Source organism: Hippopotamus amphibius, chromosome 2 (genome assembly GCF_030028045.1).
Source record: "Hippopotamus amphibius kiboko isolate mHipAmp2 chromosome 2, mHipAmp2.hap2, whole genome shotgun sequence".
NCBI classification, from domain to species: Eukaryota; Metazoa; Chordata; class Mammalia; order Artiodactyla; family Hippopotamidae; genus Hippopotamus; species Hippopotamus amphibius.
Window position 1 is genome coordinate 198,941,453 of NC_080187.1, and position 17,978 is coordinate 198,959,430.

Sequence of the window (17,978 nt, forward strand, 5' to 3'; positions counted from 1 at the left end):
TTTCACTTACCATTTCTTCTTCTTATTCCAGTTTATTGTTAGGCTTATTTGGCAGTTTTTTAATTTCAGATATTGTAAGTTTAAATTCTGGACTTTCCATTTTCAAAGGCCTTTTACTGAGAGTCTCCATCTGTGCATTCATTTTGACCATCTTTTTCTTAAAGTCTTTATTTTTTAAATTAATTTATTTTTATTTATTGGCTGTGTTGGGTCTTCTTTTTGCTGCGCACGGGCTTTCTGTAGTTGCGGAGAGCTGGGGCTACTCTTTGTTGTGGTGCTTGGGCTTCTTATCGTGGGGTCTTCTCTTGTTGCAGAGCACTGGCTCTAGGCTCGCAGGCTTCAGTAGTTGTGGAGCATATGCTCATCATTAATTATGGCTTGCGGGCTCTAGAGTGCAGGCTCAGTAGTTGTGGCACATGGGCTTAGTTGCTCCGTGACATGTGGGATCTTCCTGGACCAGGGATCAAACCCATGTCCCCTGCATTGGCAGGCAGATTCTTAACCACTGTGCTACCAGGGAAGCCCTTAAAGTCTTTAAATACTTATAATAGCTGCTTTAAAATCCTTTCCTGCTTATTCCAGTATCTGTGTCGTCTTGAGATGTGTCTGTATGGAATGTGTTTCCTAGGCTATAGGTCACATTTTAATTTCTCCACACATCTATTAATTTTTTATTTTGTATTGAAAAATGTAGAAGATAGGTTGTGGAGGTTTTACTTTCTCTTCATCTGCAGAGTTTTGTTTTTGCTCTGTTAAACAAATAAGTACTTACCTTATTTTTAAGTAGTTAAACATTTTTGGTCAGTTATCTTGAGGCTTGATTTTATGCTTTGTTAAGGTAGGCCTATGGAAAGCTCAAATTATTTATCAGTCCCTGTAATTACTTTCCTCTGTGGTGTGGTACCCAGCAGTTGAAACCCAACTGTGGCTTTCTCCTTTCTTTGTTTCCCTCCTTAATTTCCAGCCACACTGGCATTCCCAAATTCTATGTTTTGGCTCCTTCAACTCGGAAGATAGCGGCTTTCTGCTTGTCTAGCCACCACATGCCATGCAGCCTGGAAAGTGCCCTCATCAGACAAATCATAAAGATTTGGATCTTAACTCGTGAATCTGGTTTTGTTTTTTCACTTATCAGATCGTTTTCAGTTTCTGCCTCCTTTTGTTTATTCTTCGTTGCCAAATAGTTGCTTTTAAAAATTTGGTCCACAGTTTATAATTGTTGATTTCTGTTGAATAAACCTAGGAAAATGGTCACTGGAATATTTCGTTGTTTTATAAAACATTTTCCTCACCCCATTTATATCCCTTTTACTCCTTCCTTGTCAACTCTGTACCTGAAAAACAACCACAGTCTTTATTTTTATGACCGTGATTTTGTTTTCTCTGTTGTAGGTCAACATATAAATGAAATCAATCTTGTTTATCTGATGTCTTTTATTAAGCATAATGTTTTCAGAATTTATGCATGTTGTTGCATGTACCACTAGTCTATTTTTTGTGTTGCTGAGCAGTATTGCATTGAAAAATAAACCACAATTCCTTTATTCATCTTTTTTATTGGTGGTCACCTGGATTATTTCCAGTTTTAGCTCTTATGAATACTGTTCTTAATATTTGTGTAAAAGATTCTTTGTGGGTATACTTTTTTCTCACTTTATCTTGCGTAAATACCTAGGGATAGTATTGTTGTGTCAAAGTATATATGTGTTTTTATCTTTTAAGAAACTGCCAGTGTATCATTTTCCATGCCCACAGGCATTATGTAAGATTTGGGGTGCAGATCTTATTTTTCTGTTCAGATTATATTCTGTTATACAATAGAGATAATTTTTAGTGTAAAGTTTAAGTTTCTGGTAAATAATTTTGATAAGCAGTCCTCTATTTTTAAACTAAAAATACTCTGAGTTAGAGATTTCAAGAGTGATATGGATGGCAGGGCCAAGATGGCAGAGTAGAAAGACCCTGAGCTCACCTCCTCTCACAGATACACCAAAAATCACAAATATCTGCAGAACAACCATCAATGAAAAAGCACAGAATCTACCAGAAAAGATTTTCTACAGCTAATGACATAACGAAGAAACAACAGTGAAATGGGTAGGGGGGTGGACTGTTATATAATTAAGTCCCATATCCCTGGATGGGCAATTCACAAACTGGAGAATAATTATATTGCAGGTGGATAAAGAAGATGTTTTATACATACATACATATACATATGTATACATATATATGTGTGTGTGTATACACACACACACACACACACACACACACACACACGAACATTACTCAGCCATAAATAAGAATGACATATTGCCATTTGCAACAACCTGGATGGACCTAGGGATTATCATATTAAGCGAAGTAAGTCAGAGAAGGACAAATATTATATGGTATCACTTATATATTAAATCTAAAAAATAATACAAGTGAACTTATTTACAAAACAGAAACAGACTCACAGATATAGAAAACATGGTTACCAAAAGGGAAAGGGTGGGGAAAAGGATAAATTAAGGGCATGGGATGAATAGATACACACCACTATATATAAAATAGATTACCAACAAGGATTTACTTATAGCACAGGGAACTATATTCAATATCTTGTAATAACCTACAATGGCAAAGAATCTGAAAAAAAAAGACATATGTATGGGTGAATCACTTTGCTGTATACCTGAGACTAACACAATATTGTAAGTCAATTATACTTCAATTTTAAAAGAGTGATAGCATTATTTACGTAGACGGTATTCAACTTTTCAACTAGTTTAACAGATCTAAAAGTTGGATGGTGGGGGAGCGTTTTGATGTAATTGTTCATCTTTAAAAGATGTAGATGTTTTCAGATGACTTAAATTCAGTGTTTTAAGGGCTAGACACTAATTATGAGAGTTCAAAATTTAGAAATCTTTACATGGCAGTAATTTTTGTTTACATGTTACTGTAATAAATACATGTGAGTATGAACAAGAGAGTTTTAGTTCATTCCATTAGAGCACTGAGCACATGTCAGGTGTTTCATTTGAGTGTCCTCTTGATGAGGTTACCTTTGTCTTGTGCTTTGGGCATCAGTTGTATCCTTTATGAATGTTCTTTTACAAACTCATACTGTTCATCAGTGGGGCTGGGGAAAGTGAATGTAACTGGGTAAGTAAAAGCTGTAGTTGCTACTAGAAAACCTGTCCATGTATTAATTAGCAGTGTCATTTTGTATACAAAAACTTTTTCATTGAGTGTTTCCTATGTATTTAGCACTGAAGGTGAAACAGAATGATACCTGAATGTGGGCTTGGTCTTAAATTAATTTGAGACCACATGTTGGATGGTGTTCATTTAAGAACAATATAACTTCTGTGCTATGTGACATGGAATTAAATAAGTATAAATGTTAAAGAGAGGACCTGGTAAGGATTAAGGAGGTTGGTCATGTTTTACAGCAGAGGTGGAATTCAAAGTGAGCATAAAATCAGTAAGAATTAAGTGTAGAGGAGAAAGAAGTGCTAGGAGGAATAATAAAAGCAATAAATGTTCATGAATAGTACTGTGTACAATGAATATGCCTCATGGTTACAGTGAGAGTTTGAATGCAAAACACTGAATGACAGTTCCTTGAGGGCAGGGTTTCTGTATCTTGTGCATCTCTCTATCAACAGTGCCTAGAGTCCTCTCTAGACCATGATGCTATGTCTGCCATAGTAGGAAATTAGCATTTTTGACTATTAAGATTGGAAGCAGTGAGGCAGTTGTAACTGGGTTTTCAAAGGCTTTAAACATAGGAGGGACAAAACCTAGCACAATTGATAGTGAACAGATATGGAACAGAGGAGTTAAATATTCAGTTTCAGGTTGAAGAATTTGGGATTTATTTTGGTGGTGGTGGGGCACTTGAAGCATTTACTTTTTAAATCTGGGGTAATGTGTTTTGAAGGATTGTTTTAGGAAGATTACAATGGCAGGATATTATAAGCAGGTTAAATATTTTGAAGTAGTGTTTTAGGGAGATTCAGAGAGACTTTAGCAAGAGTTCTAAGTAGGATATCATGAAAGCTCAGAATAAAAAGGTGGTAGTAGGAATGTAAAAGCTGCCTCAGGAGACATTTATGAGGAATACTCAGTGTAGGGATAGAGGAGGGAGAATCAAAGACGATGCCAGTTTACGAGTCTAGTTGACCCGAACTATTACAGTACTACCTGCAGTTTTAGAAATATTAATAATTACGGTCCAAAGGCATATGAGGAAGAAGTGAAGGGTATATGAAAAGTTTAGTTTTGGGTATGGGTTTAAGATGATGGCAAGAGAGCTGAATGCAAGCTTCCAGCAGGAATTTGATGATTCAAGACGCAGAATACAGAGCTTAAAACTAGGAGTGTGCATTTGGAAGTTGATCATTCAGATGGGATAGTCAAAATCATAAAACGGAGTGAGCAGTTGAAGGGTTAGAGCATAAAATGAGAAAGACTTAGAATGAGGAGCAGGTACTTTTAATTTTTCACCAGAAGGGGAAGTGTTAATATACAGAAATAGGGGCCCAAAGGTTAATGTCAGCAAATCCCAGAGAGGCAAGGTGGTTAATAGTATTGGATGCCATAGAGCAGGGGTAGGCAAAATGTGGCCCATGGCTCATCACCTGTTTTTGTAAATTAAGTTTTATTGGAACACAGTTATTCTTCATTTGTTTACATATTGCCTGTGGCTCCTTTTGTGCTACAGTAGTAGAGTTGAATTGTTGGTAAAGAGAGTATATGACCCACAAACATAAAATATTTACTGTCTGGCTATTTGCAGGAGAAATGTGTGGACCTCTGCACTAGAGATCTAAGAAATTAAGACCAAGAAACAGCCTTTATGCTTTATGATTAGAATAACCTTTGCTGACATGAAAGAGTTCAGTTTTATCCTGTAAACAAATGTTTATTGAGAGCCTTCTTTGTGACTGGCATTGGGTTTTGCTGATGTGGTCTAGGAAAAGGCTAGATACTAGAAAGAGATTCATTAATAAGGAAATGCATAAATTGAAAGGAGTGAAGGTAGTCAATATAAATTTTTGTGAATTTAGAAATAAATGAGTGGTAGTTTGAAGAGTATATGAGGAAGGGATTTTAAAATATGAGGAATATACGATGGAAAAATTCTTAACAGAGTTCCTTTGAGAGAGGCAGAGTGTGTTGCCGTTATAGGAATTAATGGTCTAAGACTTGAACGCAGGGAGTACATAGGCCTCATTACAGGAAATGAATAGAATTGTTTGTGGAATTAAGTTAAGAATAGTAATTGCTCACACAGCTGTTTTTAAATAGCAAATTGTGTTAGGTAATCAGCAAAAATCCACCAAAATGTACTTGATAGTTATGCAGAAGCTGCTTTATTGGTACTGACTTATGATCCTAATGGGTACTATAAAAATAAACAAACTAAAAACCTCTGTATGCAGTTTTCACAGTGGTATGGTACTGTATGTTTTTTGTTTAATGTGCAAGGGCAATGTAATATTTTCATCTTCCTTTTCCCCAAACAAACCCAAATATAATTGTCTTGTTGAAAAAGAGCAACAGCATGAACTTTATGAGCTAACGGAGCAATGAGGTGTGTTCTCATTGAAAGGAATAGTGTCTTATTGTTTCTCTGTTTGTCTTCCTCCCCAGACAAAAATAGAGTGCTTTTTTTTGTATGGTTAGATTAATGTTTTCTGTTTTTTCTTTCTGTATTTTGTTCAGCTATGTTTCTTTCTTTTGGATTTGGCTATTTCTTAGCACTCAATTTTAATTTATAGATTGGCTTTTTAGTGATGCCTCTGCATTTTTTTCCGCTTTGGTAATTTCTCTCAGGTTATATATATCATTAACTTCTCCCAGTCTATTTAGAATTAATATTATACCATTTCACATAAAATGTAGAAATCTTGTAACCATATAGGTCTATTAACCCCCACCCCTGCCTTCTTTTATGCTATTTCTGTCATACGTGTTACAGCTAAATACATTATAACTCCTGTGAGAGAATGTTACAATTTTTATACAGATAACTTTTAAAGAAGTTAAAAAGGAAATAAAAAACCAGTTTCTTACATTTACTATTTCTGATGTTCTTTTTTTCTTCCTCAAGATCCAAGTTTCACTCTGATAACATAACCTTCAGCTTGAAGAACTTCTTTTAGTATTTTTTGTACTGAAGTTATGCTGGTGACAAATTCTTAATTTCATTTTATTTGAAAATATATTTCATCTCCATTCTTGAAGGATATTTTCATTCTGGCTGAGATCCCCCATGCCTTAGTACTTTAAAGATATGTTTCCACATCTGGTGATGTTCATGGTTTCTAAAGACAAGTCTGCAATGTTTGAATTGTTCTTCTGTATGTAATGTGTCTTTTTCTGACCACTTTCAAGGTTTTCTCTGTATTTTTGATTGTCAGAAATTTGACTAGGGTATCCTGCACACGGTTTTCTTAATGTTTATCCTGTTTGGGTTTACTGAGTGTCCTGGATTGGTAAATTTGTGTCTCTTAACCACATTTGTTAATTTTTGTGGCCATTATTGCTTCAAAAATTTTTTCCATCCTATTCTCTTTGTTCTCTCATTATGCCTATGTTAGACTTTCTAATATCCTCCTTTAGGTCTCTAAGACCCAGTTTATTTTCTTTTAATTTTTTCTCTTTTTGTCAAATTGAATTATTTCTACTGATTTGTCATCAAATTCATTCACTCCTTACTCTGTTATCTCCATTCCTTTCTTGAAACCCATCAAAGAATTTTTTTTTTAGATTTCAGATATTTTAATTTTTGTTTCTTAAAATTTTCATCTGTTTTTGTGTGTGTGTGTGTGTTTTCTTTCTCTCTGTGAGATTTCCAGTCTTTTCATTCATTGTGAGTATATATCCTTTACTTGATTAGGTATAGTTAAGGTACCTGGTTTATTAACATCCTTGTCTGAAAATCTCAGTATCTGAGTCATCTTGAATTTGGCCTCTCTTGATTATCTTTTTCTTTGAGATTGGGTCTCGTTTCATTGTCAAGGGATTTTGGCTTGTATTATAGATAGTATGAATGTCATTTGTGAAAATTTTGGTTTCTTTCATGTTCCTCCAAACAGTTTTGATTTCTTTGTTTTAGTGAGCCATTAATTGGATCAGACTCAGAGTGAAAACTATCTTGCCTGAGGTTGGCAGCTGCTCAAACCTCAATTTGATTTGATTCTTTCAGCCTCAGATGCAAACTGCCCTGTGAATGTGTATTAACAGGATTCAGTCAAAGAGCAGAGATGTGCCACAAATCTGGGACTCATCCTTTCTGCCTCTCTCCTTTTGGGGATTCTGTCCTTACTTTCCGGTGATTGTGGTTGCCCTGCTCTGTCCTGTTTTCCTTCTATCCAGAAAGACAGTAAGTTTTCTGTTGGAGTTTTAGTTTCTGTGTGCTGTGGCTGCTGCTTGCCTGCAGGATAAAGCTTTAAAACAGGAAGCTCACCTGTGCTGATTCCTAAAAACTGTCGAAAGGAGAAACTCGTGGTCTCTTCTTCCAAGTTTATATTCCAGTCCGAATTAGCCTGGTTTTGTTCATTCTCTTGGTAGACCCTTTAGGTTTACTCTTAAGGCAGAGCCCTTAGGTAGTTTGTTTTGTATTTATATTTTTTCCTCCAGAATTTATAATAGCTATCTGTAGGAGCTTAGTGCATCATGTTGGGAGCTGAACTCACTAGTTCAGTTTTGAGATTTCCTCCAGCATATTTGCAATCTGCTTTTAAGAATAATACTTTTTAAAAATAATAATTTAAAAATAATGATTATTTTACAAATTCTTGAAGATCTACTTAGATTGCTAGATATCCCTCTTCTATTTTGAATTTCTTTTTTTTAACCCATCTTTAGTTACTGAATTCTTATGACAGACTGTCATGTGAATGCCCTAATTTTATATGTTCCTTAACCACTTAGTGGACATTTGAATGCAAAATGCCACATTTCTGCAAAGAACCAGAAGTATATATATAGAGATGAACAAGATATGTTCCCTATTATAAAATTTTATTGGTAGGATATACATGAAGAACAGCTATCAATGTTGAAGACAGAATAAGTGTAAATTATTTTTTGAAGAAGTGTTTAATTTTGACTTAGTTGATGGAGAACACTTCTCCATGGAGGGGACATGGAGGGGACATTTGATCTTAGACTGATTCAAAATTAGAAACTCAGTAGGTGGGAGAAAAGATAAGGGTGGATATTCTAGGACTAGGAAACAAAAGGAGTGGAATATGAATGTGTGACAAAGGCTTGACATGTTTGGGGAGTGATTAATGTCTTCTTGAGGCTGGAGCATTGAGTTTTTTGAGGGATATAGTACATACTGAAGCTGAAAAAGTAGATTGAGGCAACCTTGAAGAATGCTGCGCTCAGGAGTGTGAGTGTTATTCCTGAGGCAGCAGAGGATCATATTTGAAAAGTGAATGGATGTGATCCAGCTTGTGTTTATGGCAAGATAAGTGTGCTGGCAGTGTTAACTATGGATTGGAATGGAACATAATAGAAGAATAAGCAATACACAGGACCTGAACCAGAGCACTGGGTATGTGAAGAGAACAAGGGGTAGTTACTTGAAATATTGCCAAGGTAGAAATTAATACAATGAGCAACTGACTGGTTAAGGGAATATGAAAGATGTGTTACCAAATTTAAGAGAATTATTACATTTCTAACCACATTTGTAAATATCCCAACATCATGCTGACTTTATGAAACTTCTGGAAACATTTTTTATTTAGAATTCCTTGTATAGCAGTGTACATTAGGCTGTACTATAGTGAATACAAAGTGATTTTTCTTAGGACATGTGATGAGGTCATTTCAAAGCTGTGGTATTTAACGTCTGTGTGTGGTTTAGGCACCAAGCCTAGTGAGGATTTAGGTTTCTCTAAAACTTTTAAAGTAATTTTTGCTCTTTGAGGGTAGTTACTTGTCTAGTTCAAAGAGTCATTTACAACCTAACTGCTGCTTACTGGAATTTTCAAACTACTATTCATTTGTTTAGAATATTTGTTTTGATTATTGTCTAAAGAAGAATGATAAGCTAACAAATAGGGAAGCAGTTTCAGCTCTACTTATATTACACTGAATGTATTATTTCCATTTTATACATTTATTTCTTCCACATATATTTATTAGTGCCTACTGTGTATCAGGCATTGTTCCAAGCACCAAACATAAGACATTGAACAAAACAGACTACACCCTTGTTTTCGTGGAGCTTTCAATCTATTGGGGGAAAAAACAGATTGTAAACATCACCCCGTAATATAACATTTGAACTGAAGGAAATTGGGGGAATGGACGATTCAGATATCTGGGGGGAAGCATTTTATGAAAAGGGAAGAGCAAGTGGCAAGGCCCTGAGGAGGAGGCATGCTTGGTGTGTTTGAGCAAAAACAGGGATCTGTGTTGTTGAAAAAGAGTGATTTAAGAGAATGAATAGTAGGAGATAAAATCAGAGAGGTGGGAGGCGGAACCCGTGAAACAGTATTGACGGGTGAATTTAACACTGAATGAGATGGGTAGATTTTGAGTGTAGGATTGACAGGATCTGAGTTGTCTTGAAAAGGTCATTCTAGTTCCTATGAGAATACACACTGTCACTGGGGCAAGAATCAGGGAGCCTCTTTAGGAGGCTATTACCATAATACAGTTAGAGATAATGGTGATTCAGACTAAAATGATCATGTTAAAAACAGTGAGTCAGGGACTTCCCTGGTGGTCCAGCAGTTAAGACTCTGCGCTCCCAATGCAAGGGGCCTGAATTCGATCCCTGGTCAGAGTACTAGAACCCACATGCCGCAACAAAGATCCCGTGTGCTGCAGCTAAAGACCTGGAGCAGCCAAATAAATAAATAAATAATTTAAAAAATAAAATAAAAATAGTGAGTCATAGTCAAATTTTGGAAATGTTTATAAGGTAAATCTAATGGGATGGTATCATTGAGAGACTGAATAGGGACTTTTTTTTTGCTGAGACTTAATCCAGACTTGGAGAAGAGGCATGAAGCCTTTTTTAAGAGTGGACTTCTTTAGTGCCTCAGTGGAAGAATACATCTGACGTTGTTTATGTGCAGGGCTTTGTTATTTAGATTCCAGAGGAGTATTGCAGTTGCTTCTAGGTGCACTGGAAGGGCCTTTTCTTGTTTCCAGAAATTTGACAGCCAGCTAGTTTAGGGGAGGTTTGGAGATGGCTCAAGAGCTTTGTCAGGGTTAGAATGTCTCTTCAGACAATCAGAGCAAATCCTCAGTGTACCAGGTCACTAGACAGTTGTCAAGATGGTACAAAATACCTGCTTGCTCTTTGAGAACTTAGTTTCAATCCCTGGGCATTAGGCATTTTTTTAATTTTCCCTAAACAGATAGACCTGCTGTTTTCATTTGACCTTCTACTCTTAATTGATTCTTCTACTTCATTGATTAAATCACTGGAATGTCCTGTTTAATTGTATACTTACAGAACATTTATATAGAGTGTTATGGCTAATAAAAAGAGCATAGCGAAAATCACTGTTCAGAAGTTATTATCAAAATTAGTCATTTTCTTTAAATTAGTCATATGTAATTATCTTATCCTAGTGTACTTTGGCACTAGAATATCCCTCCTTTTAAGTCTCTTTTCCTCATCAATACCAAATAGAAATTGTGATTAAATTTTAAAGATGACCTAGAAAGGTGATTCCTTCTAATCTTTTTACTGGTTTTATTTTCTTGCATACTTTAAAAAGAATCAAACTTTTTAATTTGACAGTTCATTGTACAGAATCTCAATTTTTTTTTAGTTAAAAAATCTCTATAACCATTGTTATATACTTCATATGAAGCAGCAGGTCTTCTCTTAAATTTCCTTACAATTTCAACATTTCCATAGCTTTTCTATTTTATTTGCTTTTCATTAATGTGTAGCATAAAAACAAAGGTTTTGCTTTTATATTCTAATTGATTCTGTTTCACAGTGAATTTCTGAAAAAACACATTGGTAGATTATTTCATAAGTATCTAAAATTTGAAAGATATAATGAAAAATGGTGATGGTGGCTTTTTAGGTGTATATTATTTTACAGTTGATAGCAGCCTTCGAATCTGATCTAAAGGAATATCATTACTCCACAAATAAAATTGAGTGAAGAAACTATTGAAGAGACACATCCATAGCTTTGGTTATCTGACATAGCTATCTCCAATCAGATTTCTTTTATCAAATCATATATTGAATCACGCTATAACAGATGGCAGTCCTGCAAAGTATATTATCTTTTCCTTATTTATAACAGTATTGGGATTTGATATTTTTGAAGTTCATTTTATTTGCTAGAATAAAAACCTGATTTCAGTGCTACCCAAAGCTCTGTGTGTGTGTGTGTGTGTGTGTGTGTGTGTGTGTGAGAGAGAGAGAGAGAGAGAGACAGAGAGAGGTATACAATCCCCTGTGCTCTTCCTTCCAACTTTACATATCTCCCGTTTCCCCAAAAATAAGCTGTTGGGTATAATACCAAGCAAAGTGGCTGTATTAACTTGTTTTTCTAATAGCTTTGCTGCAGGGATATCTTAACTACTCTTCTCTGCCTTCTTTGTACCCACCCCACCATCCCTGTCATTCCTTCCCTGCTCTGTAGACTCCCCGCCAGTACCTGAAATATTTTCCAATTACAGACCTGTTTCTCCCTTCACCCTCCTTGTAGTCTAGGGTGGCAGAGTCTTTGGTGATAGTTTTGCTGGTGGCAGGTGGGAGAGAAGAAGCTGGTCAGCAGCTTTACTCCTCATTCACCCCTTTACCTCCAGGCAGGTCTTGTCTGAGCCTCACCAAATCTTGAGTAATGCTTTATGTACACAAACGCTGTACTGTTTGAGCCCCTGGGGGGCAGGTGTATAGGGTATAAAAAAGTCACTACCCCAAAAAAATCTGTTTTGAGTGTTTGCTAGTGGTTAAAATCCTAGAGAAACCCATCCTTCTCAAACTCTTCCAAAAAATTTCAGAGGAAGGAACACTCCCAAACTCATTTTATGAGGCCACCATCACCCTGATACCAAAACCAGACAAAGATACTACAAAAAAGGAAAATTACAGACCAATATCACTGATGAATTTAGATGCAGAAATCCTCAACAAAATACTAGCAAACAGAATCCAACAACATATTAAAAGAATCATATACCATGATTAAGTGGGGATTATCCCTGGAATGCAAGGATTCTTCAGTATACGCAAATCAATCAGTGTGATACACCATTTTAATACATTGAAGGTTAAAAACCACATGATCATCTCAGTAGATGCAGAAAAAGCTTTTGACAAAATTCAACACCCATTTATGATAAGAACTCTCCAGAAGGTGGGCATAGAGGGAACCTACTTCAACATAATAAAGGCCATATATGACAAACCCACAGCAAACATCATTCTCAATGGTGAAAAACTGGACTCATTCCCTCTAAGATCAGGAACAAGACAAGGATGTCCACTCTCTCCACTACTGTTCAACATAGTTTTGGAAGTCCTTGACACAGCAATCAGAGAAGAAAAAGAAATGAAAGTGATCCAGATTGGCAAAGAAGAAGTAAAACTGTCACTGTGGTACATATATACAATGGAATATTACTCAGCCGTAAAAAGGAATGAAATTGGGACATTTGTAGAGACATGGATGGACCTAGAGACTGTCATACAGAGTAAAGTGAGTCAGAGAGAGAAAAACAAATATCGTATATTAACACATATATGTGGACTATAGAAAAATGGTACAAATAAACTGGTTTGCAAAGCAGAAATAGAGGCATAGATGTAGAGAACAAACATATGGACATCAAGTGGGGAAAGCAGCGGGGGGGGGATGAATTGGGAAATTGGGATTGCCATATATACATTACTAATAAGAAAAAATCAAATTGTACACTTTAAATATATGCAGTTATGTCAGTTGTATCTCAGTAAAAGTTCTTAAAGAAAAAAGAAGAAGATAGCCATGTGGAGACAGAGACACACAGGGAGAATGCCATGTGATGCTGAGGACAGAGACTGGAGTTATGCAGCTGCAAGGCAAGAAACACCAAAGATTGCCAGCAAACTACCTGATGCTAGGAAGAGGCAAGGAAGGGTTCTCCTACAAGTTTCAGGTGGAGTGTGGCCCTGACACCCTGATTTTGAATTTCTGTCCTTCAGAACTGTGAGACAGTACATTTCTGTTATTTTAAGCCACACAGTTTGTTACAGCAGCCCTAGCAAACTAATACAAAAGGCACATTCCACATCTAAGAATTTATTCTACCCCAATACTCAATTATACCTATTCCAAGATGTCCATTTCATTGTTGATTGTAATGTTGAAAAACTGAATACTATCCAAATATCCATCAGCAGAGAACTGTTTAAATAAATTATGATGCTTCCTTAATGGAATATGAAGTTGTGGTTAAATGCAATAAAGTAACTAAAAATGTATGAAAAGAAAAAAGAAAAACCTAGAGAAGTCTCTAGGACTCTGCTACGGGAATGAAAAAAGAAGTAGGATAGAAGCTGTGAAATCATTTTGTATTGACTCAGGAAAGAGAGCACTTTCAGTCAAAAAAGATGGTGATTGGAGGGGAAGCAGTCAAACTAGTATCTGAATCCTTCACAGAAAAGAAAGTAATGCTAGATGTTTTACTTTGCCAAGTTTAGTTGATCCTCCAAGAGTCTTGCTCTCTGACACCTCAAAAACTTTGTTACACCTTTTATTCCTTCTTCAGGCTCCCAGCCTCTTCAGGAAGTTCCAGTATGTAAGAGTAATTTATGATTTCCTTTCAGTTATTTTTCCTATTAAACAAAAGAAGGAAGCAGATTATTTTATTGAACTCACAAACCAGTATTTTTAGTTATAGGATCTAAAATTTGTTCTTCACTGGAAAATGTTGAGTAAAATAGTATGCCTTTTAAAATGAGGCACGTGGAATCAAAATATATATTGGATTTTAATTGGTCCCATTCAGAAAAGCAGGTTCTTAAGGGATTCTTTATATGAAAGGTTAAAAAAGAAAAGTGTCATCTAAATCGCTATTAGTTAATTTATTGGTTAACCCTTTTAATTTTGTTGCAGAGGAAAAGGATAGATTAACTAGAAAGTTAAGCAGGACTCAAATGTTTCTACTGCTTTATTATTGCTAAACTTTCTGTTACATCTACCATTTTAATCTGTCAGTTGAGGCACTAGCATCTCAAAAATTGTTGAATTGGCATGTGTAGACTAAAATTAGGAAGGAAAGAAAAATATATGGCAATGGCAATTCAGACGTATCTTAATAGAAATATTTTCTTCCTAATTACTGTATGGCAAATATGGTATATTTTCTTGCTGATAGTTTTTCAGATTTTGATCAATTTGTATAATTTCTATATTGTTTATTTTCTGTGTGTAATTGCTTTTTTCCTGGTTACCTTGGTCTTATAGCTGAAGCTTTGCAAAGTTTATTATTCCTGTCATATTTGTATGTTTGTACGGCCATTGTCTTCAGCAGAAAGAAATCATTGATACTAAAGGATGACTCTTGCCTTTGTCAGTGCCAGCCACGACCTTCTACTCAGAGTCTGAATAAATTAACAATGAAACTATAGAGCTCTGAGTTTAAACCCTAGCCAGATCCTTGTTATTCTGTAGCATTCTTTGAGCCCCCTACATGTGTAGTATCATTAGTATGTAGTAACTCTTTAGTTGGTAGCTTAATTAATTATCATTTTATTTAAATAATCTTTACTCTTCTTTCATGTTGTGGAAGTAATTAGTGTCACTTGATGAGAATTAAGTATGTGTTTTCACAGAATTTCATTTATCACTTTAAAATTTTGTCTGAGATGTTTTCTATAGCAGGCACCCATCTTTCCTATATTTACTTTTACAAATGTATTTAAAATAACACATAGCCATCATATTTATTAATTATTTGATAAAAGACAATTCAGTCATAAAATGAATTATTTTCAGGGGCATCAAAGTAAGTTTGCATTGTATGTTATGAATGTTCAATGAAAGTTATGTTTACCCCTCACCCCCAGGCCCACCATTCTACCTTCTGTTTGTGTGGATTTTTCTACTCTAGGTACCTTGTATAAGTGGAACCATGTAGTATTTGTCCTTTTGTGATTGGCTTATTTCACTTAACATAATGTCCTTAGGTTGTAGCATGTATGAGAATTTCCTTCCTTTTTAAAGCTGAGTAATATTCTGTTGTATGTATATACCACATTTTGTTTATCCCTTCATCTGTCAGTGGACACTGAAGTTGCTTCCACATTTTGGCTATTGTAAATAATACTGCTATGAACATGCGTGTGCACATACTTGGGACTCTTCTTTCAAGAGCGAATTTACTTTTGCATTTTACTTTGGCTATATGATATTTTAAAATTTTAACTTATATGGAAAAAAAGTTACAAATGGAAAGTTTTAAATAAAACTCTTCCTAAAATTATTTGCAATTTCATAAGGAGTTTTATATTAATGGATTTTGTAGATTAATAGTAGTCTTTGTTTTGGATTGGGTCTCATTAGAATCTTATCTGCTATTTTACGGTATTGATTACAAAGAAAATGCTTGGAAAATAGACCACAGGTAATTGGATACTGGAGAGATATTTAGTAACAAAGTGTGTTTTTACATGATACTCCCCAAACTTGTAGAATCTTTCTTTTTTTCTTAAATAAATATAAATTTATTTATTTATTTATTTATTGGCTGCATTGGATCTTCATTGCTGCCTGTAGGCTTTCTCTAGTTACGGCAAATGGGGGGGCTACTCTTCCTTGCGGTGTGCAGGCCTCGTCATTGCGGTGGCTTCTCTGGTTGCAGAGCACAGGCTCTAGGCATGTGGGCTTTAATAGTTGCAGCATGTGGGCTCAATAGTTGTGGCTTGCAGGCTCAGTAGTTGTGGTGCATGGGCTTAGTTGCTCCGTGGCATGAGGAATCTTCCTGGCCCAGGGATCAAACCCATGTCCCCTGCATTGACAGGCGGATTCTTAACCACTGAGCCACCAGGGAAGTCCTAGAATCTTTCTTAAATTTAGAATTTTAATATGAATTCTCCAAGAATGAACAAAACAAAAACATTGTGGTTTTTTGTTTTTGTTTTTAACATGTAATCTGTGTGTTTTCAAAGCTTCTGATTCATTTGAAATTGTACCTGGTGTGTTATTTGTAGTAGGTACCCATCTTTTCTTTATACTGTTTTTGCTACAGGAAGTACAGATTCATAAAAAGAATAAATTAGGGTCCTACTAACTGAATTACTACTTAGTGTATTCTACTTTGGGTACTGACTTTCTTGCTTTTGGCACCTAGTCCTTCATTTGGCAATTCTGTCCCTATGAAAGAGCCTTGGGAATTGTGGCTAGTTATTGGAGAATTTGTAGCATTTAACTTAGTACAGATCACTTTTCATCTAAATCACAGAAGACTTCGAGGAATATTTTTCTGAAGAAAAAGAGGTTCTAAACGGAATGTTGTCTTTGTAACATCTAGAGTTTTCGCGTGCAAGAATCACACAAAAATAGCCATTTGTATTTCATCATAGAAAGAAGCTCAGAAGGGGTTGGGAAAGTGTACCCTGTGAGGAGTCAAGGATGAGAAAGACTGGTCCTCAGAACAGAAAGGGGAGAAGTGGCTGGACTGAGAGATCTCCAACTCTTCCAGCTTTTTCTGGGGATTGATTGGAAGGTGAAAATAATGGAGCCAAAGCTTCAGAAGGTACATTAAGGGGAATAGTGAATTTTGTTGTTGTTAATGGTAACTTATCCTTCTCACATTGAGTTTCCCTTTGCAGTTTTACTAAGAGTGGAATTACTTATTTAGAATCAGATTTTATAGGAGATTTTATAAGGATGAGTTGTCAGGTATTTTTATTAGTTTTGATGTCATTGATGTTGATTTGATATGGTTTGATGTAGTTTGACTTAGTTTGATGTCTTCAGTTAAGAATAGCTACTCAGTGCTTTGATAGAAACCAGTTTTATTAACTTGAGCAGTTGTTTGACTTGCTTCATTTTCTAAGCCTTATTCACTTTATGTATTCATGGAGGCAGTACTAAACTTTAGAAAGTTGGGGGGGTTGGGCATTCATCTACTCTTAGTAGTAGCAATGGGTGGAGACAGGTGGAGAGACATAGATTATGCTCTGTTCAAAAGTCTCCAAAGACCTATATTGGTTCTGAAATTCTGCAGTGTATGTAGGGTATTGTATAGACCAGTGATAAAGATACTCCAGAGTAACTTATTTCTGCAGATTTCTGAGACAAGGATTGATACACGGCCATTTCCAATCAAAATGCAGATACCACTCACTGAATTGTATTCTCTGCTATACAAAACAAAACCCACCATGGTATCCTCTTGGATTTATATTGTTTACTTTCTTCTCTCCTTAGGTATGGATGAACGAGGAAGTACGACATCTTGGGGAACAAGTGGTCAACCAAGTCCCTCTTATGACTCATCTAGAGTAAGTTTGGTCATCAACCCTTGATTAAAACTGAAAGATAATTTGGCAGAATAAGTAAATTCTTTCATATATGAATTCTATTTCTTAAGAGAAGTGAAGATTATTTTATGGGAATGTATTAGAATACCTAGTACCTTCCTAGTAGCTTTAATTCTTTCCATTAACCGTCACTTTGGGAGTTTATCTCCTACAATGAAATAAATATTCTTGGTGTTATTTCTACACCTCAACTACTTATAATACCCTTTACTAGGGTTGGAAGAGCTTGGAATGCCTCACTAAGTAATCTCAAAACATAGTCATTTTTCTTCTTTTATTATTTATTTGCTTTGAGTGCTCTCAAAGTACCAGCTTCTAGTCTCTCCTTTCACGTTCTTGCTATAGTAGTCATCAGCAATTTGTATCAGGGATTGCATATCCCTGTCTCTTGGAAGCATATCAGAACAGACACAACAGATGACATTTCTTGGTTGGCAGTTAAGAGAAA

The 17,978-nt window shown here is 35.6% G+C and overlaps 1 protein-coding gene across 11 annotated transcripts in view; it reads left to right on the forward strand.

Annotated features, from left to right (window-relative positions):
* TCF12 (transcription factor 12) overlaps positions 1-17,978 on the forward strand; it is a 375,921-nt gene that overhangs the window by 130,117 nt on the left and 227,826 nt on the right. For all 11 annotated transcript variants that reach the window (XM_057722459.1, XM_057722462.1, XM_057722469.1 and 8 more), the window contains one exon: positions 17,418-17,491. In XM_057722459.1, coding sequence (XP_057578442.1) covers positions 17,418-17,491 — 74 coding nt within the window. The remainder of the gene's footprint in view (positions 1-17,417; positions 17,492-17,978) is intronic.